At 38.0% G+C, this 23901-nt stretch overlaps 1 protein-coding gene across 1 annotated transcript in view; it reads right to left on the bottom strand.

Annotated features, from left to right (window-relative positions):
- Positions 1 to 18075, bottom strand: part of LOC124166879 (gastrin/cholecystokinin type B receptor-like) — a 131760-nt gene extending 113685 nt beyond the window's left edge. Inside the window, exon 1 of the mRNA XM_046544591.1 lies at positions 16135 to 18075. Within this exon, the coding sequence (XP_046400547.1) occupies positions 16135 to 17208 (1074 nt within the window). The 5' untranslated portion in view covers positions 17209 to 18075. The remainder of the gene's footprint in view (positions 1 to 16134) is intronic.
- Between the last annotated feature and the right edge of the window lie 5826 nt (positions 18076 to 23901).

The raw sequence follows: 23901 nt of genomic DNA, 5'->3' as shown, positions 1-23901 counted from the left end.
CGGGGTGAAAAATTGACAATGATGCATTCACGTATGCCAAATATTTCTTAAGAAGAGGGCTGTTTCCTATTTGTGTTAACTTTCAAGTATTTGATAATCAGACTTTTGTGTACCGAAAACTTGGTAAAAATTTTGGTGTCTTTACGATATTGACTGCTTAGTTGCTCAAAATTAATATCATATCTCGTATCTTCCGCTCTTCCCTGGAATTCAAATAATTAAAACTTCACTGAAAGGCCTCTTTCCCTTAGCTACTTTTCCTTGGTTTCTGATAAAGACACTCCCCCTTGGCTCCCTCCAACAATCGGAATTTACCATTGGGCGCCTAGCAGCTAAGAGAACTCAGAAATGAATGTTCTTTAAAAATTGATAGCGATAGACTTCCTGAATTCCTGGGTTCAGGGTGGAAAGAGACTTACGCACAGAATTATTAGTGTAATCAACCGCGTATGGTAATGAGATCGTTCACCAATTTCAGAATTTAAGGTATGTTAATTAACCGAGAAGTGGAAATTATCTGTTATTCGGCATTTTCCACCAGATCATGGAGTTTGCAGCCTTCTAAAACCGGAAATAATAATGTCACCAACTTCAAATCAATATTAGTAGTAGATTGGAAATAAAGAAATAAAACTTTGTAAGGTTCACTTTTATTTTAATATGGGCACGACCTGGGTTTGGTAACGCGTGGTTACATCGTCAGGTGACTGTTACCACTTCGTACCGTTTCCGTTTCTTAACCACGTTACGAAACCCGGGTCGTGGCAATATTAAAATAATAGTGAACCTCACTAAGTTTTATTTCTTTATTTCCAATATGGAGAGGTTTCACGAAGTAAAGCCTGAAGTTATCAGTTAGTAGTAGATCCCAGATTAAGCGGATATTGTTTCTAAAGTTATTGCCAACTGAGTGAAGTATTTTTTTAAATAATAATAATAAATGTCTTTATTTGCGTGTACAAACTTGGTCCTTCTAAGCCATATGGCTTGTCAGAAGGTTCCAGTTATTCAATACAACAAGTGGCACATTGAGAGTGGCATAGCTTTTATATTACAAGTTTCAACTTCAACTTTAGGGACTTTTAAACAAAACTATGATAGTTAAATATATTTTGTAAATTTCAGGTTAAACTAATGAAATTACAAGTTTACAATATCACTTATTAACCAATATTTCACTTTTCTTTTAATGTCGGCCAAAGATTTGAGATTACATAAAGCCTTTGGTATGCAATTAAAGGTATGAGGTACAACATACTTCAGCAACCTTTTACAGTACATGTTATTATAAAGATAAGTTTTCAACAAAGGACTGTTGCGTTTGTCCATAGAATGTGTATTATTCCTTTTAATTTTGTGCTCATTTTTGAAATACTTGAGAACGTGACGTTATGTAAATCAGTGCTTTGGAGCGTCTCCATTTTCATTGTGATCGCGTAGTGCAGTTCATAGTAGAAACTACTGAGTTATATCCTGGATTCGCTTTATTTTCAATTTTTCTCTCGGCCACAACTGGGCGGGGACGGTCTTTCCCTTCCTTTCGTTACATCGCATTTTTCAATAGTAAGACCTTCCACCGTGACTAGGCTGAAACCTATGGGAAATTATGCAGGGAGGTTTATAACAATAACCCATTATTGTAAAGGTTTTAGTTATGACGTCGTATGATTAACCCCTTTGCGCTGTAATGACGAGTCTACCTCGTCATGACTTTCGACGCCAAACCGCGCAACGATGAGTGTATCTCGTCATCGGATTTTCATAGTTTTAGCTCTAATTCGTGCGTAGGTTTCCGCGGCGTTATTCACGATGACTGCTAATTTTCGGGTTCTCCAGCCGCGTCTGTCGTTTATGGTTGGCAACAGTTTCGAAAGCCATCCTGCTTCCGTCTTCAGGTCGAAGGTTTCACATTTTAGCACTATCCAGAGGCCGTTTTAATTATTTAACATTTTAATTATTTTGAAAGCTTAAACATTTTAAAACATACATAGTATACATAAATAATAGATATTTCTTGAAACAAGATGCATTGGAAGGATTAAAATGATTTTATTCTAGTAGCGATAGCTGTGCTCTCCATGTTTAACAATCACATTTTATGTCACGGTTCTACGTTTATTAGAAATTAAAAAATATCGTTTCATTACACACCGTTTAAAAGAGAACCACAGAAAAAAACAAATAGAGAATAGGAGCACGGTATTCGGAAAATGAATCGAATTGGAAAGGGGTTAAGAAATATAGTCTTCTATAGGTTATTCATCTACATCTACATAATACCCTGCGAGCCACCTCTAGGGTGTTTGGCAGGGGGTGACAAATCACCAACATGCAGCATGCAAGAGGACCGCCACATGCAAACCGCACGGTCATAGAAATATTGCGCACACTAGAAAAATATACATGCTTATTCACAAAAAAATTGCTAATGGTTAATAATTCCTAGAGCAAATACATGCAAGGTTAGAATTATGAAAAAACATGCTATGAGTGATCCTAGCGAGCGACGCCTTTAATCCTATCAATTGAGACAACGTTGCTATCCTTAATAGTACGAGGGAAGAATGACATTTTAAATCTCTCTGTTTTGCAGTCTATTTCTTTTATTTTATTTTCATGATCACGTCTACTATAGTACGATGGTAAACGAAGGATATGATTCACGTCGTCTGAGAAAATATCTTCTTCGAATATTTTAAGTAAGTTAAGCCTATACTTCGATCTACGCTCCTGTAAAGATTCCCAGCCTGACTCGTGTAACATACTGGAAACGCTGCACTTATTAAAACGAGCAGGAAAAGAAAAGTCTTTGGCGTTGAATCCAACTCTATTTATAATATAGTAATACGTATATTTAAGGCTAATGTTCAACGGGCACACGGTTGCAACATTCGGGCGCAAAAGGGAGGGACTGAGATCTACGGCATCAAAGGTGAAATGTGAAATGAAAAATTCAAATGGGTGGGTAATATCTCACAACTTTCGTCCAACTAGCCAAAATGAATATCTATGTAACGTTGAACCAGCAACAATCAAGTCATTAAGATATTCTTAGATATAATTTTTTTCTAGGAAAACACATTCTTTTCATCTTGGCTCACTTTCTGCACGAAACCAAGAACGCCGCTGCTCCGGCTTGGGGTTCGCGACTACTGCAGCCAGGTGGCATTTCTTCTTGTCCCTATCGTTTCCTGGATATGTTGTGGTGCTCTTACGCTGAAAATATCTCTTTATACTGATATAAATGACGTTTTATAGAAATTCAGTCTATAGGATTGGATTGAGGTCTTATTGACCTAGCCATTGTAGCATATTCATTGACATCAAGTTTTTTTTTACCTAATGACGAGATTTAGAATTTGAGGTGGCAGTAGGTGTACAATACTGGGGAACAATGGATTACATGTGAGTGGGTTGGAAGCCAAGGGGTGCAAGTGATTTCTCTTCTCTACATAGAGTTAGGCACAGAAATTAGATATAGAAAACAAACGAGATCAATTAGATGCTTAATAGTGCATTTGATTTTCCACTCGATGTTAGCACAGAACAGACTCACTTGTTTCCCTTGGCAACCAGGTTTTTGTGTATTTATTCTAACAATTAACTTTACCTAACTCTGTTCAGAAAAAAATCCGCTAGATCATAGGAGGTATCATTGTTCTCCAATTGGCTGACATTACACTTTTCCGACTGTTGCCGTAGGAGACCAGCGTCAGGTGCATAGTGGTATAGTCACGTAGGAAATACTAAAGTGAGAGCTCAGGTTATATGCAGGTTGCATGCACTATATTTTTTTGCCAATTTGCACTCATTGACATACCATACATTTTCTTAGATCAGCTATATAATTTATGCATAACCTTTGTATAGAGTAAAATGTTCTGCGTGAATGGTATAAAAGGTAAGATTTCCTTTTAAATTCCTTTGGATGCAACTTTTTTAATGATAATTCTAGACAAAAAGGATAACATGTACCTTAAAATGTTGACGTGATAGATAAAAACTGAGTTTATTTTCTCATCCAGAGGCCAAAAGGTGGTTAGAAATAAGTTACCTATATAAGAAAACGAAATGGCTTTGGCCCAATGCAATTAAAAAAAAAATTAATTGGAAATATTTTCTCATGTATTAAAACTTTCCGCCTTGACGGTCTTAAGATGTGTTCACACGATGCATTAACCTGGAGTGTAATTAAATCATTTTGGAATGCTAGAATTCCATATTATCTGCTTAAAACGCTTCACAAAACTCCAGTAATATTTACCATACTCTTACCGGCTCAGACAACGCCCAAAAAGCCCTGCCGGAAAGGCACTATTAAAGCCATATTTACATGATACATTTACCCTTTCAAGTGCGCGGTTGGGCTAATGCTTGTGGGGAGGCGCATAATTAGAACAGGGGCTATTTCCAGTGCATAAATTGTAACGTTTGTATGCTCGCACCATGTTTATGGCGTCCCTTTCTCTTTTGCTTCTGTGTTCTTCGCACGGGCCGTGGAGCGGCAGTGGCGTCGACCGGGGTATATACCCGGCAAGAGGACTGCGTAGAGGAGATCCAATTCCATTTCATGGAAGGCTGATTTTTGTTACCACTTCGGTCGGTTATGTTGTTTTAATCGGCTTCCAAAAATTTCAGCAGCGCGGTGATGAGTTCATGTGTGCGATCCACTTTTGTCCAATATTTTGTAGCATAATGTTTGTCATTGCGAGGAATAGCATTGAAGAGTTATGAATGTCATTATTAATATCATCATGGGTGTACATTTCGGTTAATACCCCAAATTATACCTCATTTCCTTATTGCTCGTATCAATTTGTCCATCAGCGACGCGAGTGGCGACTTTTGTAAACTCATTTAAATGCGCGGTGGTTGAAAACGCATTTAGAGGACGACTTGAGGATGCTCTTTTGCTATATTCGTGCCGGCGACAATGGGATTCGCTTTTTCGTTCGAGTTGGTTGCCAAGGAGATAACTGCAGAGGTTGCGGAAGGCGAATCAGCGAGTGAGTCAGTTGCTCGAAATGGTACCTTTCCATTTACTTTCCTTTTCCTACCCCCCTCTCACTTCCTTAAAGTGATTCCCAATGATGCCACGTGACCCGAGACACTTTTAAGGTGTGTAAGTAAGTCACTGAGGGAATTACGAAGATTTACCTTTCTTTCCCTCCCTTCCTAATGCATTCAGATTTTTCTAACATCCCCGTTCCTGCACTGGCGCCCACATTCGCACCTTGGTTGTTCGATTCCTAGCCAATGAAGCCCCTCGCCGTCCTCGACAACACCCGAAACCAGCCGGGAAAAAACATGGCCGTGTTACACCATTCGTGAGTTTTCGTAATTTTGTGTGTTTACACGGTAACGTTTTTTTATTTCCTCTTCAAACTTCACAAATATTGTTATTACTCTTTAAAAACACTTTTTATGAGTTAAAAACTCGGGAGCAAAGACACACCCGCACGCCACAACTATTACAACCATACTCCTCATACTTTTCCTCCCGCGCCGTCAACAACTATTGCTCCATTCCCCTCTGCTACTCATTATTGCCCCTTTCATTGTACTTCCCCCATCAATCGTCACGGCCACATCCAACCCAAAACAACTCAAAATTAAGTGTTGCAACACGGTGCAATATTGATTTTGAATGTGTTTACTCAATCTACCCGCGCGAGTTATTACATCGTGTAACCACACAGAGGCCCTCGGGGCGGAAAGTGTTAGAATATGATTAAATATTTCAAATTTAATTTTACAAATTGTTTACAGCCTATATAATACTGTCATCGCACGTTTTAAACTTCGTCATTTTTATAAAAAAAAACTTGGTGTGCTGTGAAAATGCTATAATGGTTCTGTCGTTAATGCCTCAATCGTATCATACGAAGTGGCACTCTTTAAAAGGAGGAGAAGTTTTAATTTCATCATAAGAATTTAAATTTCAGTGATACTGCTAAATTTTCCTTCGTGCAAGAGTTTTTATGAAATTATATCATTGCACTGCCATAGCTACATACCTTAGAAATTCCTAAAAAGCACGTTACCTATCAAATCAATGCCTCAAGTATTGTAGGCGAGTCGTAAATCAACATGTATGAATTATGTTTCTACTTTGTCTCTTTAAGTAAGATCCGAAATTCTGGGAAACGGTAGGCTTGAACAACCTAATGAAACAGATTATCACATTTGCTTTTTTATTCTTTTAAATGCATTACCCTATCGGATATAAATGGCCATAATCTTCCGTTATTTTATTTGCTGCGTGGGAAGGTGACTGAATAGAGTAAGACTCATAAGAGATATTCCCTTATCTGCTTTTTCGTTCAATTGTGGGCAGCCAATTGTGTCAGAAAACAATGAAATAATGTGCTCGGCTCACGTATCATAAATTGTTTCTTGGGTTTTAATGGCGAATGTGGATTGAGTCGACCTAAAGCTGGATATACCCGTGCGCCTGACTTGGGAATTTCATTGATTTCACTTTAATCATTATTTATTGGATCACCTTAAGCGCCTTGGGATCAAGCCAGCCTTTTGTAGAAACTAAAATCTTAAACACTCATTCCCCTAAGTGAAAGTCACGATGGACATAATGGACCAAAATGGAATTTGCAGGCTTAAGTGCGCAGACTGCTAAGCTTCCTATTTTGAGCCGACTGGAAGAAGCCTCGATTCCCAAGTAGCAGAGTGCAAGGAGGATTATGAAAAGAAGGAAGGGAAATTGCAGTTCGCAACCTGGCAGATAGACTTCATGCAGAATTCGTACCAGGTATGTTATGAACAAGAAGAGGAAAAAGAGACCATGAAGGATATTTTAGAAGAAAAACGTATTATTCTAAATCAAGTATTAATATTGGTGTTTGTTTTTCGGGTTAATTCTGCGTTGACTCATATTTTTCGGACGACAGTTTCGGGCGCGTTCCAGCTCCCGTCTTCGGGTCCAAATGATATGCAAAGCTGAAATCCTTTATATATAAGGCTAGTCAGGCGGCCGTTGATTTGAATTCCATCGTTGGAAGAACCGTTTGAATGATGAGGCTAATGCCCCGTTCACATTACGATCGTCCGAGCCGTCGTCCTAACGATAGTTGACCGAACTAGCCGTGTGAATGCAAGTCCTGACTATAGTTGACGTAGTTCCGAACGTTGCCACTTTACGATGGTCAGGCGCTGGGAGACCGGAAACGGAAGCGACAAGAGAAAGACGAAATGCTCGTGAAGCTCTATTTTTTTCATGGATTTGTCCTAGGAAGGAAGACTATGGGCGGAAGAAAAATTATTCGGTAAATACACGTTGAACACAGTAATATCTTGTCCATGCATACCTCAACAGCTTTGCTAACCGTCAATTTCCTGTTCACTTTAGATGTCAGCACTAGAGCGCAGCACAGGTTTTAACCATCGTAATGTGAATGCACGATAGTTCCGACGACGGCTGGAACGATCGTAATGTGAATGGGGCATAAAGGGTAGCCGTCCTCCCTATTAAAGTTCTCGCTATTTCTATCGCCTCCCTTATCAGCCGAGGGAAATATTTATTTTCCCTGGCGATGATTTTTGATTCTTTGAATAGTATGACGTGCCCAGGTTCCGACCATGCATGCTCTGCAACCGCAGAAAGAGGAAAATATGAGTCAACGCGGAACGAACCCGAAAAACAATCACCAATCAACTCACCGCGGAAGCCTCAGGTATTAATATAATAGCAAGCAGCAACAGGTATTAATATTGTTTAGTGTTGGAATTTATTCATCCATTGCTAATGACCATGTTTTACCCACCCATTCCCCGTTCCTTGACCATCCATGGATAACAATGTGGAACAATTTTTTATTTTTTTTTCGTTGACTTCAATTTTTGAGCTTTTTAAGGTAAAATAGACATGCTGATTGAAAAAATGTAGGTAGCCTTCTTCTACCACGCTTATTTTTTTCAATATCCCTTGTGTAACATAGGCCAACGATGAAAAAACATTTTTACTGAGAATACCTTATTATTATGTTTTTTTAAGTTGCTGAATTCAAAGGTGATGCTTAAAAAGTTGTATCACCCACCATTTATTCACAATTTACAGTTAAATTTATGAAATCAAGCAATTTATATAGAATTTAACAGCTTTTTTATAGTTAAAATAAAATTGAAAAAGTAGATCTAATGAACGAAGATAATGGGGGATTCACCGAGAAGTTCAGCAAGCGATTCATAGCAGAAAAAGCTACACAAGAACCTTCAAGGAGAAAAATGGGAAAAAATGTAGACCTATTCCAGTTTATTCCAGTTGACAAGTGAACCCTGTATCATCACGCTAAATTACTATTGTAAGTAATTTAACAGTAAAAACAAACAATTTTATGATGTAACACAGCGTTTCATTGATTTCCCAGCATACCATATAGGGGTATTAAACTAAAATTAGAAATTAGTTTTTAAATATTAAAATACATATTGCTTGGAAACTATGGGTGATACAAAAAAACTAATGCCAGGTTTGGATTCGGCATATAAAAATCTATAAAGATCAGCTATTAAAATAAAAAAGTTTTCAAAAATAATTTTTTGTTGGCCTGTGTAATTCTTACCACACTCTGCTAGGTTCAGCGTCGATCACAGGAGACATCATTGCTCCCCAATCGGCTGGTATTATTCGATCTTATCCGACTCGCGCCGGGTTACTGACACACTAGGAGACCAGCGGCAAGTGTGTAATTTTGTTTACTTATGCAGGAGATTTTTATAGTGAGACACAGTCACGTAGCACGAAATTTGCTTCCCAAGGGGGCTTTGGTGTTTCGCGGGTTGACTACACAGATATAGTTTTTGTGGTCAATTCACGCGCATCTGTGGCTTTGTACAAATCAAATCATTCTGCATGGACAGTATACAAATTACGGTTTCCCTCTAAACTCCTTCATTTGCAAATTGTTTATGATGTATGAGACAGCAAGAGGTCATCCTGCAGCTCAAAAAGTTGACGTAATAGATAAATACTGAGGTAATTTTCCTACCCATCGGCCAAAAGTTAGTCAAAAACAAATCACAGATATGAGACAGCAAAACGGCTGTTCCGCAGTGTAACCATAAACATACCCTAATAACGGTCACTATGCATTCAATCCTGTAATAGAGTGAAACATGTTGGCTAGAAGAAATTATTAATATATTGGGTGGGACTTTGCAGAGTTTAATTAATTTTTTGCCATTATTTTTCGGTATACGTGGTTAAGGAATGTGACTTTGATTTCTCTTTATTTTTATATCAATTTAAGAGATTTATACGAAGCACCCGTATAGAATGTATGGGAGGAGATAGGGGACTTTTAAATTTATCCTGCTTTAATTAAGGGAGCGAGGGCCCTTTATGGAAACAATAACGTATGGAATGGAATTGGAATAAAATTATCTCTCACGCTTTTAAAATATATCTTGACACAGCCCTGCTGGGGTGGAAAAGGAAGTGTAGCTTATAATCCGAAGGTTCAAACGTGAAGGAGAGGAATTTTTTCGTATTGAAATGAAAACTTGCAATTTTCTACGATTATAAAATTAATTACAACGTTGGTTTCAATGTTGCTACATCTTCTTCAAGGTGGAGCAGTTTAAGACTACGAATCGGAGATAGTAATTTTTATACATAATATTATAAGATTATTGAGTACTGATTTCAGAAGATACGGATGACCTGAGCTATATAGTTAGGAAACTTATTAGAAGAAATGCAGATATAAGCTTAGGATGCTTATTAGCAGTATGGGCTTACTATTTTGAAAAAATCTAGTCATAATATTTGGATACTGTGCGTGATAAAATATCGGATCTACCACTAGAACTCGACTGCGTGTAGGCAGTAATCCCTGCAAAGTACTTACGAGTGATACTGGATAAAATCGTAACTATTAACGAATATATCTACAACAGAGTTCACGAAGAGAAGAACTATCGTAAGAGCTCTAATTTCCACTCCATTGGCCCAAAATATTAGCAGGAAAAAAACACTTTTAGACCAAATTCCTTGTCATGATATGTGATGAATAGAATCGCCGCTCAGCAGCAGGGCTTGGGTTCGAAAGCGGTGTCGATAAGTATGGAAAACAATACATACGGGTAACAATATCCATTATTCTCCAATCTGCATCTCAAACAATCTGAGCGTCGTTTGAAAAATATCCTTTCCTGCTACCAAATAATGTAGCTTTTCCCCCGGATTACTGAAGTTTGTGTACTGTCTACGTAAAAATAATAGGGAATTGTTTTCATATTAAAAGCATGTCTTCAGATTGAGGAAATAAGATTAACACGCTGTGCCTGTTTGCGCTAATTTTTTGAGGCTGCCTCTTAAATGTTGATATTGGCTAACCAAACATTTGTAAACATAAGTATGGTTACTGTTGATATACATAGAGCTGTTGTCGATAAGTTTTAAATGAGAGTTGGTTGATTAAAAAAATGATATTAAAGAAAGACGAATAAATATTTATTTAAAGAAAAAAGCCTCTCATATTGTTTATTGATTTTATCGTTAAAGTCATCTCCTTTCAAACTGGAACAAACTAGATAAATATTTTTATAATAACAAAAAATTACGAATTATCAGCTACTCAGGTGTGTTTCACAGTTTCCAAATTTGGCTTTTCCTAAAGAATACTTTTCCTAGTTTCTAGGAAGATAAAGAAAGATCCATAAAGTAAAAAATGTAATAATAGGTAGATAATAAATGTAATAAAAATCAATTTTGATGGATTAATGCTTCCGTGGCTACTTTCTAGAGATATTTCCATTGGTAGGTTAGGGTATAACCTTGGTCATTTACAAGATACCCTTATCAATTAAAATACTCCATATACTTGATTACACAATGTCAAAATTATTTTATGGTACGAGTATTATTATGCCAAAACCATTGAAAGCTCCTAGAGGCATAAAATGAGTAGTACCTACTTAAATAAATTATTTATGGGTGCTCAAATTGTATGGCTTTATAATTTGGCCGGAATAAAACGGCTTCCAGTCCACAAATACAATTCATTCTATTCCGCAATCGCAATGGATTTCAATTCTTTTCATCTGGAGTGAGTGAGTACGTGCAAACATGTTCCGCTAATTGCTTTCATAAGCGAGATATAATGGGGAATGTAAAAATATACCGAGCAATTGATATCCCAATGGCGTTGGCGGGCAAAACGTGGAAAAATAAAATGAATCTGAGGGAAACTGGTGGACGTGTCTTGCATTCATATGACCTAATCCTGATATAATTGAGCGGCAAATATGTTTTCACAACTCCCCCTCAAGCCATATTCAGTTCCTCTGTGTCGGCTGCTAGGCCTCGAATTAATTTCAAAGTTCTTTTTCGCAATACTTTTTAACCAATCAATTCTATACGATGCATCAACATCTGCATCTACATAATCCCCTGCGAGCCACCTCTTGAGTGCTTGACAGGGGGTGATCAATCTCCAGCATACAGCATGAAATTGGACTCTCACATGCACACCACACAGTCCAAAAAAACGTCACGCATACTAACAAATTATACTACCAAATGCTGTTTTAAATAATAATAAAATTAAGAAACATGCATTAGTTTTTACATAAATTATTAGGCTACACTAAAAGTCGCCTAATCTATTTATGAGTTCAATCGCTGCCGCTATAATCTCTTATTGATCGTGGAAAAAAAGACATTCTGATTCTGTTTGTTCTAAAGTCTATCCTTCTTATTTTATTTATATGATCTGATCTACCGTGGTATGTTGGCGTTCGTAAGATATCGTTAACTTCGTCAGAGAAGACACTGCTCTTGAATTTATATAAAAGATTTAATCTATTTTTCGATCTACTGTCAGATAGATATTCCCATCGAGTTTATCTAACAGGTCACTTACACTAACATGGCTATCGTAACGATTTTTCTCGTACCTGGCAGCTCTTCTTTGCATGCGTTCTGACTCTGTTTTAAAGTCTAATTCATGAGGGTCCCAAACACAGACAGCGTATTTTAAATGGGGTCTAACTAGGGAGAAGTAGCTAATTTCTCTCAATTTATCGTTGTCCTTTCCTAATATTCTTTTAACAAAACTCATTTTACGATTAGCTTGTCCGATTATTTCCCGAATATGTTTATTCCACGATAGATGATAATTGAGTCTATCTCCTAGATATTTCACGGATTCAACTGTCTTTAATTGGTTGCCCCGAATTATATAGCCATGCTGTAGGTAGATGCCGAGGATATCATTGATTAGTGTGAAATTTGGTGGTCGAATACGAAGATTTTAAACGAAAAAGTGATCTGAAGGCGTTTTAAGCGCTCCCCAAGCAGAAGACGACATCTGTTGGATGTCTAAATAAGGTTGATATATCCAAAACACGTAGTTATTACACTATGGATATTTTGACAACATTATATAGATATACTATTAGTAACATCCATGACAATTTGTGAAAATATCATATCACACAAGTATGCGAGTTGTAATATCTGTGCCATTAAAAATTATTATTTCAAACAGTACCCGTAGATGTCATATGTTCTCTATAGAATTGAAGAGCACAAATGTTTTGTTTGTATGTCTGGGGATTACCAACAACCATAATAAGCACACCCATTATCTATTCAGTAGATGTTGAGAAGATATCTAGGAGATGTTGTAATACGTATGTACCTCCATGTCCACTGTTGGACATCCCTGCAACGTTGTTTGGCGGGTCCTTTGGATATTTAATGGATATCCATGCAGCGTTCACTGGATTAACATAGATATTGCTCGTATGTCATATGGGTAGGTTGGAAAGCAAGGGGTACTAGCGATTTCTTTTTTCTGTACGCAGCCACAGAAATTAGGTACAGTAAACAAACGAGATCAATCAGATATTTAATAAAGCATTTGATTTTCCACTCGATGTCAGCACAGAACTGAGACTCACTCCTATCCCTTGGAAACTAATTTTTGTGTATTTCTTCTAACAATTAACTTTACATGTTAACGCCAACAATATGGTCTGGATATTTTTGGGATATTGATTGCTGCTTCTTCCTGTACTCGTAAAGGAAAACCATAGCAATCACATAACGTCAAAAACGTAACCCGTAATGAGAGCGGAGATTTCCGCCGTGTGTAATATTGTTCTTCATATCCGGGTACCACTGCGTCGGTTGCTGTGGCGATGAAAACAGTGCATGATGCTTAAACTTAAATGTGCATGACGTTTAAAATTTTCTACCAAAAAATTGAAGCATGTAATCTATTTTTTTACTACTTAAATGTGTATTTCAAATGTATAATAAGCATGTTTTTGTACAAACTGTATTTAAAGGAAAGAACCGTCGATTTTTCCGTTTAATCGATTCTCCGGTTCGAGTTTCTATTTTTGTTGAAAATTTGAGGTTTTCATTTAAATATCGATGGCTTGAAACATCGATTTCAACCGACGTTTCTACATCACGACATGCATTTTTTTGAAAAACATCCGTCGCTGAATAGCGACTTTAAGTAGACTCTCACTCTGACATTGGCACGACCACAGTATCCTATCCTGTTCCACAATGTGGATTTGAGACGTCAAAACCTTGATTGGTTAGCCCAGTCTCAAATTCATCCGTGGAAGGATATAGCTCTTTGGTGTAGCTGGCAGCATACTTGGACGTCAATGAGAAGATCCGTGAACGAATCCCCACTAGACCTATTGATATTTTCATGGTAAATTCCACTCTTTTAGCATATCTGCACCTGTACGTGTGACTCCATGCAAATTCACTTGATAGGTAGTTTTTTTGTCTCCAATACAGTAAAAGCATAATGCCCTGGATTGTATTCCGAAATTATTGAGCTCTAAATTAAGAACGTCGAGTTAATGGAGTATCACTACAACGGCAGGTCTTACGTATTTGTACTTTTTTAAAAATTACTTTCGTGGATGAATTCCATATTACCTTTCGAAAACTTCGGCGTCTCATGAATTTTCATCCTGCATAAAGGTCTTTTAACGGTTAGGAGAAGTATTACTACCATACGCAATCACTAGGAAATCATTTTAATACTTACCTGGATCACTGCCACTTCAGTTAACATTCGAATATTTTATGGGAGTATTCTTCCAGCCCTTGTATTGTTTTTTACGATAGAATCAGTCAGTAAATATACTTTAAATTATTGGTAAACTATAATTCTCGAGCGTTAATTGACATTCATATCATCAAATTCAAATCATTTTCATCGCCCGGCCTCGGAAGTTAGACCTACCGTCCGCCGTCCATATTTAAACACAGCCTTTCATTGACAAGATTTATTTCAGTATCATAAATAATTGCAATAACGCGTGAATCATTGCAAATTAAAAAAAAAACATTAACCCCTTAATGGCCCCGTTTTTTTTCGATAACTCCAGCGACTCCGAAGCTGCAAACTGCCAATAAAATGAATTCATCCGTCGCTGTTCGTTTCCAATAAATTATTAAATCCCGCCGCTGCAATGTTAAGGATGTCCCCCCGCTGTGACTAAAGCAATTAAAACACTCTTCATAATTGTAGAAGTTCCACTTACTTCTATCACAACGATTGATGTCCCGAAGCAAAATAAAGATACACGGATTGTGGAGATCACTTCATTGCTTTTATTTGTAAAATGACCCCATTTCCAATTTTATGATCTCACCTTGGCGCAATTTCGATTTAATTACGGTAATTTTATCTCGAACACACCATTCATTTCCGAATAACTCAAAATGTAGTTTGATGCTGTGCTAATATTTGTATATTTGTCTATTCTAATCCTGAATCGTTTATCTGTGACTCAGAGATCCCTTACCTACCGAACTACGTACAATTCCAGCAAAACTCCTTCTGTCGATATCACCTCCTAAGTCTCGGGAAATATCTAAATACTTCTGGTAAAATTGATGTTATAAAAAAAAACGTAAACGATTTCCGTGAATAATGCTTCTGGATGATGCTGTCAATTTTCAAGACGCACTGAACTAGTGGCAATAACAGCATTTCTCTTAGCAGGGCGGTGAAAAAGTTCAAACGTAACTTAAATGTATTGTATGCAGTACGCCAGGACCGAGGAGGGTATCAATTTCATCCTTTAGAACCGCCATCAGAAGGCTTTCTCTCTAAATCCGACTTGATTTTCCCCTCTGTTCCTAATTACAAAAAAGAGCGGATGAGGTGGTCATACAAGTTAAATAATACGTAATACCTGAGTGAATTTAATTTGAGTTTTTGTTTTTGTCGATGTTGTTATATCTTGTTGTGCTTTATTAACTATCCCATTTTTACAAATCCAATGTAAAATGTCTTCTAGAGTTTTTTGGACTTCATGCAAATGAACAATATATATGTGGTACATTCTCCTATGTCCCCCATCCATATCTCCATATCCATCAGAATGAATAACCACAGGCGCTCTTGCAAAACTCCCCCCTTTCATGAACCCATCCCCATACACACTGCCTCACACAACAGTTCTTTCGACAAATGTTTTTCCCTTAACTTCATTGAAGTTCTGCCAGAGAGGGCAACTACCATCGAGGTGAGAACTAGGGAGATGGCCCACATCTGGGTCGAAAAGGCGTTTGAAACGCCCGGGCTAAACATTGCCCATTAACAGCCAAAGCAAACCCTATCCCCCCATTCCCTTCCCCCCTCTCCCCTTCCCTTTCTTCCACCCCCACTACTTCACCAAGGAGGAGAAATTTCCCCTGCCTGCAGCAGTTCACCTTCGGCACCGAAGATAGCGGGTCAACCCGCTGAAACGTCTGCGAGTTTTTGTGAGTGTCTTTTCTTTACGTTTTTCTGTGTTTTTGAAGTGTCAACTTTTGTCCGTTCTCTTCGATCGGACATATACATATATATAAGAACAGAATACACAATTTTTTTTGACATAAATCGTAACATTTATTTGTGTAAAAATATTGTATATCTTTGTTATCCTTGTATTTTATATTGCTCTTATGTTTTTCTTCCATAGCCCTGATGATGGTTTAAAATAAACAGAGACGTTGGCTATAACTTTTTTGTATAACATACGTTGACCTACACTCCAAGAAATATTTTAACATGTATTAAACGAAGTCAAGATAAGGAGAAAAAAAGAATAATATATAAAGATAGGAGAAGCATCAATTTCACTCACCTTGACCGGGATGCAGATGAGGATGAGTAGGAGGTCTGCGGATGCAAGCGATGCTAAGAAGACGTTGGTGGGGGAGGGGGTCTGCAAGCCCCTGCCAGGGGGCGCCGCGTAAGACGTGGACAGGCAGCAGCAACAGCAGCTTCGAACCCCGGACCTCCGCCTGCACGACGTGGTCGCCACGATTATCAAGAAGTTGCCCGTGACGCCGAACACGAACGTGATTGAGTAGACGATCAGGGCCGGAAGCAGCTCGGCCCAATTGAAAGTGTTGAGCGCCTCCTCCAAGTCATAGTCGTACTCCTCTTCGCCAATGTCAACAGGGGTGGCGGTGGACCACCCAGACTCTATCGACGTCACCTCCTGTCGTCCAACTTCTAGTTCTCTAACTCCCGATTCGCTCTCAACGTCCTCTCCGTATCGTATGCCTTCCATCCGTCTGCTCACTTTCCCTTTGTCACTGCCTAGGTCACTAACTACGTCACTGCCTAGGTCATTGCCTCGGTCACTGCCCAGGTCACTACCTTGATTATTGCCTAGGTCACTGCCTCGGTCACTGTCTCGGTCACTGCCTGGGTCACTGCCTCGGTCACTGCCCAGGTCACTACCTTGATCATTGCCTAGGTCACTGCCTTGGTCACTCCCTTGGTGGTTTGCGTCACTGATCCATACTGGCACCCTTTCCACTCTATATTGGCTGGAATTCACCGATTCACTCTCCTTGGTCACGTGCTCGTTCGAACCATTTAATTCTTCCAGCGGTTCACTTTGCATATTTTTTTCGTTGCGCTCTTGTTCTCGTCTGTTCCTCCCACTATTGTAACTTTGCGTGGTGTGGAGGACAACACCTGCTGAAGAAGAGGTCAACTTTTCCCAAGCATTTTCGGCCCAGATTGCCTCATGCGTTCCGGCGTCCCCCCTCCCACTTCCCGCCAAACCGTTCCCATCCACGTGGTCCACTGACCAAGTCGATCGCTTGTACCTACACTCTACCAAGGAGAGGGACGTAATCATATAAATCCAAGCGATGCAATAGCCATGGGTAGCCATTTTCGCAAGATTCATCACTTTGCTCATTAGAATACTTATTATTCAGATTGTTGCCGAGACTAGGATATCCCAAAAAATGATACTAGTAATCGGTCAAAATATTTTCAAGTGTCTCAAAAGACTGACTGATTGTAGTGCAGCCTGAGGAAAATGTTAATCAGTAAACTGTATGTTGGAACCAAAGTAATCTCTTCTATCTTATCGAAATGAACGTAATTTGTAATGTTTATGCTTGTGTATTTCACGTGTCTGCTTTCAAAAACATAAAAAATCACATAACCTACGCCTGCTACGCAGTTAATTTATTATTAATCTGGCATTTATGCTTACTTCAAGCATTTTAAATTATTTGCCGAAACCTGGAAGAACAAAGTTGGTTCACGATAAAATATTGGGAAATATTCTTAGAGTTTTTATTGGTTGTCGTGAACATTCATCACGGTTGTTATATTTAGATGACCCTCAAGTTAACTGCTAGTATTGGTCTTTATAAAATTATCTGCCCTCGGCATAGAGGTAAGGCTTTACTAGAATTAGGGCCACGAATCAGGTACACTAAATTGTTGAAGCATCTGGACTTGACCATGATCTAATTGAGTTTCAGTGAACGACCTGGAAATGATATTAGGAGGAGTTGATTACAATTTCGTTGATCACTTGTAATCCTCTGGCGTGACCAGTGTTCTCGATTTGCATTGGCAGTGATAAACCGACTGAAATGTTTCATCTCACCGTGAATGAGGAGGGATATTCATTCTTTCTCCCCATTTCAGAGAGCTAATGACTGGATAAAGGAAGCTTCGTCGTTACCGTAACATTTCATTTTGGTTTCCAAATGAGTTTTGCTTATTCTTCGAAGTAACGAAAGTACTTCAATGTCCATTCAGTTGAATCATCCACTCTGAAAAGAAGGAAACATTATTATATATTTTCTCATTCAATGCAGTTCCGCTGTACGAGAGTGTATAAACTTTAATGGAGTTTTTAATTTTAATTTCATTGTATAGTAAACCATTTTTCGGCCCATGTGAAATTGAAGCCCTTGCGTGCTTGGAGCACTTTCACAAATGATGGACCTATTTTCCTAGGCTATAGTTAATAGTGGCTGAATACTGCATTTCAATATTTCCTCTGAATTCATTAGAAATATTTAAATGTATTATTTAATCAATATTAATAAATTTCTTCTCACCGTCCCAACTATCATACAAAATATATTTAATTGTTTTAATGTGCACTAGTCAACCATATTGAATGGAAAACTATTGTCACTGAATGTAATATTTTATCAATGGGTAGCCAGGACAATCATCAAATCAGATGCAAGTATAAGATAAGAGCATTGATTCTTGCTCGAAATAGAGTCAGAAATGCGCAACAAGTTTTGTATTTCGATATCAAAAATGCTTTGTTATTTAAAATATTATGTTAATCTCAGCGCGTAGGAATGTATTTATTCACGTTCTTAGATGTAACATTGTCACCAGCAAACTTAGCTGGTATTATTGTCAATTCTTTGTTCTAAACTTTGACCGTCGAAAATTCCACTTGAATTGCCATAAGACAATTAATTTCCAATGGGCAAATATTGAAAATACAAAATCTTGACAAATTTTCTTTGAAATTTTTTTCGATCTCTTCGATGAATTATTGGAAGTATTACGCATGATCTATTTCAGGCGTATAATTTTGCCTTTATCTTGACCCCCATGTTTTTAGTTCTTTTAAAAGTGCTTGGAGTGGAAGCTGGTAAAAAAACGACTTTCCTGAAGCTATATAGGAAGGAGCTCTTTATCACCTCAGCTAGGGATTTGGGCTGTTATCAAAGGATCAAGTCCGCACATTAAACACGCGCGTGGAAGAAAGATTGGGAGGGAACTGGTAGCTGAGCTGAGTTAATGCGGATAATCGCGAGGATTTTTCAAAAGCCGAGTCAGCTGGATTTGCGTCCAATTAATCTCCACTTATAACCGCATATTACACAGGCCAACTATAAAAAAACTTTTTTACTGAAAATACCTTATTCTTATGTTTTTAAAGTTGCTGAATCCAAATATGATGGTTTTAAAGCTGTATCACCCACCATTTATTCACATTTTACAGTTATATTTATGAAATCAAGCAATTTTTTAGAATTTAACAGCTTTTTCATAGTTGTAATAAAATTGAAAAAATAGGCCTAATGAACGAAGATAATGGGGATTACCTTTGGTACTTCACCGAGAAGTTCAGCAAGCGATTCATAGCAGAAAAAGCTACACAAGAAGCTTCAAGGAAAAAAGGGAAAGAAAATGTAGACCAATTCCAGTTGACAAGTGAACCCTGTATTATCACGCTGTGGTAAATGCAAACAATTTTATCACAATGTAGTGCACAGTAAATACAAACAATTTTATGATATAACACAGTGTTTCACTGGATTCCCTATATACCGTATAGGGGTATTAGACTAAATATTAAGTACATATTGCTTGGAAACTATAACTGATACAAAAAAACTAAGGCCAGGTTTGGATTCGGCACATAAAAATCTATAAAGATCAGCTATTAAAATAAAAAAAGTTTTCAAACAAAATTTTTTTGTTGGCCTGTGTTATTCGCGCAGTTATTTTGCCTCTGAGAAGCAGTTCTCGTAAGGGATGATCAGCCATTGCTCATGGAGACTAATTCCCAGTGTAAAAAATCGTTATTATATCTCATTTGAACTAGAAAATTCTGCAGTAAAGGTGTGAGTTATAATGCAGGGTTATTTAATACGCCTTGAGATTGTTTTTTAACTCGTTTTATAAAATTATCATAGGATTAAAGTATTCCGATCATTCATCCTGAGAAATGTAAGCCAAGATCTCATACGGGTTGTGATTCAAGGCAGGGAAAGTCTTCGGACAACTTAGGCCAGCCATAAACTTATAAGGCTTATGAATATCTTACCTACCAGGAGAAACATGAAGCCAGGAAAAAAACTTGAAGGAGTGAAAGAATTTTTCTGCCGAAGAAGCCGAGTAACCAACGATGAAAGTAGCAAGGTAGAAATGGTGAGTAGATTAGCTCATGCTTTCATTAAGACAAAAAAATCTGGTTACAACGTCCTTGAGCGGAGTCACCGCAAAGTGCCCCTTATAATTCGAATACTCCACGGTAGAAAATTCATTTGTTTTGACTTGGACTCGAACTCGGGTATTCTGAATTTGTAATATTAGGACGTCGAATTACAACCTCGTTCCCAGTAACTTAAGTTGACGAAAATTTTAAAATTCAGAACTAAGAGGAGCGTCTGCTACTATCAACCGACTCAGGACGACCCTCTCCCCGTTTGAAGCCAAAAAATTGCGCATCTGACCATCTTGAAAAGGAACCCTAGAATTCCGCATTATGTAAAAGTGGCAAATCACGCAACTTTAGGGTGTTAATTAATTAATTCACACAATTAATTCCATTCTGCTCCAGATAAACACTTTCTTGTTTCAGCTCTATATATGTTTTGAGTGGAAGTCGTTGCTGCAATTTTGAAGGTGTTATTTATTTTCTGTTGAATTTTATGAATCTGTTGTTAAATTCTTCGGAATTTATTATTATTTCATATATTTTTCTAATTGTAAGAGAAAGTTAAATTTTTATTTCTGTAAAGTCTTTAGGACCTTAGGGGTCCACGACAATAAACGATTTCTATTATTAATTGGCTTCCTTACGACAGTTTTTCGCCTCCAAATAGGACCTTCTGAATTTGTGATATTAGAACGTCGGATGAAAACCTTTTTCCCAGCAGCTTCAGCTGACAAAAATTGGCAGTATCGGCAGGTGCTATTTTCTCAATTCAATTTTTTCCCATTTTCTCATTTAAAATACATAGGATTCGGCCATTCTTGGAAGTTTGAAACGGCCTCCATCCTGGCTTCAACTGCTCCCGTGAGCACTGCTTAGCGACCAGCGTTCCATTCTATAGAGTTAAGTGGCGATTTTCAAGAATGGTTCTTGATCTGACTGCTAGAAACCTTCACTTATCGATCAGTGCGGTAATAAGCCAAGGAACAAGAGGAATTAAGTATATCGGGAATAGTCACGGTGATAACTTTACGGAGTCACTCGCATTGCACAAATTGTGCGTAAATTTCACAGAGAAAAAATCATTCGCCATGACCGAAACCCGGATCCCTCGATTTCCGGTCAAGTGCTATAGCACAGAGTAGACATATACTTCAAATATATACCACTTACTTCATTTTTTCATTTGTTAATTCACACCACTTCCAATTCGATTAATTTTCCGAATATAGTGCTCTATGTATGCTTTGTGGTTCTCTTATAAATGGTAGGTAATGAAATGATATTTTGTAATTTGTAATAAACGTAGAACCGTGAAATAAAATGTGATTATTAAACATATCTATCGATACTCAACTGATATCATTTTAATCCTTCCAATGCATCATGTTTCATGAAATATGAATTATTCATGTATAATATGTATGTTTTAGCGTTTAAGCTTTCAAAATAATTATATAGTTCATCTAAACAGTGCTAAACTTATGAAAATCCGATGACGAGATACACTCGTCATTGCGCGGTTTGGCGTCGAAAGTTCATGACGAGCTAGACTCGTCAGTACAGCGCAAGGGGTTAATAGACTAGCACACTACGTGAAAACATTGAACAGTGGAGGAGTACCAATTTTTTGTGCGACAACACTTCACGCCAAGCTCAAATGATAGCAACTCAAGCCACGTTTCCTTATTTAGAACATGGTGAAATGCGCAATGAGCTGATTACCACCTTCAGCCGTTTTGTCCTCTCTGTATATCCCCACTCTGTGGCTGTAGCCTATAGCCAGTTACGCTACCGGGGCGTCATTCTTCTCTGTGGAAATTTGTGGCCTATATCGGACAATATGGTCTGGACTGATGGGCATATGGTGCGACAAGCAGTCCAAATCGTGCGCGCTGCGCCACAGTCGGTGAACAAACCCGAACTTTGAACCCTAGAGGTGTTCACCTTTGACTATTTTAAGTATACCGAGACTAGTCACGGTGTTAACTTTACGGAATCATCTGCAATTCACAAATGGAGCGAATGACGCCTCGCTTAACTAGCTATAGCACTTTCCCGGTAATCGGGGAATCCGGGTTCGAGTCTTGGTCAAGGCAAATGCTTTTTTATCAATGGAATTTTTGCACGACAAATTGAAGTTGAAGGGAACCATCTGAAAGTCTACTGCGACAGCATTTTCACGCAATTAATCTTTCCCGTATAAGTTCAACCGATTCAGGCGTTTATTGTTGGAAGTTCGACGCATTGAAACAAAAAGTAGTTGAGCACTTTTTCGCAATCATTCAATGCGTATGACGCGTTTCGGCTCACAAATCACGGCTTTATATTCTTCTCCACCCTTTGGCCTTCCCATTTCTGTGGTTCTTTTCCAATGTCATGCTTCTACAGTTATTGCTTGAGTCCCCCTTCTACTCTGGGTTTTTCCGTGTCTACGTAATCATCAGTGTTCTTACCGTCTCCCCACAATGCGACAGTTTCCTACCCCATCCCCGAGCTTGTCAAATCCTCCCCAACCTCTTCCTTAAATGTTATACTGTGATGTTCTCATATACTGTATAGTGATGGAAAAATGTGGGTCAAAGTCGATTTTTCGAGCTATCGATTTTCAATCTAAACGGAATGCTCACATTTTCATCAAAATCTAAATTTGATCCAAAAGATCGATAATCAAAACAATCGACGGTTTTTTCTCGAAAAAAAAAACATTTAGTTCAAAATATGGTTATTATTCAATCGAAAAACACATAAATCATTTGAGTGTTAGAAAAAATTCACAAAAAGTCTACTCACGAGGCATGATTGAATTATTAGTAGTAAAAAGTAACAAATGCAGTATATTAAATTTTTGGGAACACCACTGGTAACCATTCGGCTCCACTAAAAGTTTTAAGAAAGAGCAACAGATTCGTAAGCTTTATTGTTGTAGGGCGTGCCTTTACAATTTTTAGAAAAAAGTCTTTCGCACGGGACGGATGACGTTATCGTCGGTCGGTAGTACGCTACTGAGATCTTTCAAAATGGTCACGTTTAAAATTCGAGTTTGGATCAAAACTTGAATATTATGACTAGATCTCGATTTCCTCGATTTTTGAATAGTGAAATTCGATTTTCGATTTCAATCGAAATCTATCTTTTCATGTTGGTTCTTGTACCAGATGATGAATATGTTAGCCGAAGCTCATTAAACACTAGTGGATAAGTGCAACAATATTTTACTTCGCGTGTTTCCCTGTAGTAAAATTTAAGTGCTAATAGTTCGATGAGGAAGAAAGAAATTTGAGGAGATACGAGTAGATTGTATGCCATAAAGGAAAGCTTAACTCACAAAGCGACATCACGTAAATCCTGAAATAACGACGAAGATTCGTCCACAAAGGAACCTCGGGACACACTGAGGAATGTTTCGTGGAGAGATTAAAGAAAGGAGGCGAAAGCTTAGATGACGGTGGAAACTGAGACGAATGCGGTGACGGCTTCCATTGTCTTCGAAGAAAATTTGATACTCATTCAGTGCCAGAAGAACCTGCGAGATATATCTCTTAGTAGAGCAGATATTTACCGAGAGACAAGTGTACATATTTTACTAAGCGGGCACAGAAGAATGCTGAAGATCAAATGTATAGATCGTGTGAGCAATGAGGTAATTTTATGAGTAGAAATGTTGAGAAGTCTTCA

The sequence above is a fragment of the Ischnura elegans genome, chromosome 10, assembly GCF_921293095.1.
Source record: "Ischnura elegans chromosome 10, ioIscEleg1.1, whole genome shotgun sequence".
In the NCBI taxonomy this organism is placed as follows: Eukaryota; Metazoa; Arthropoda; class Insecta; order Odonata; family Coenagrionidae; genus Ischnura; species Ischnura elegans.
Note: the sequence above shows the minus strand (reverse complement) of the source record. Positions and strands in the feature narration are given on the sequence as shown.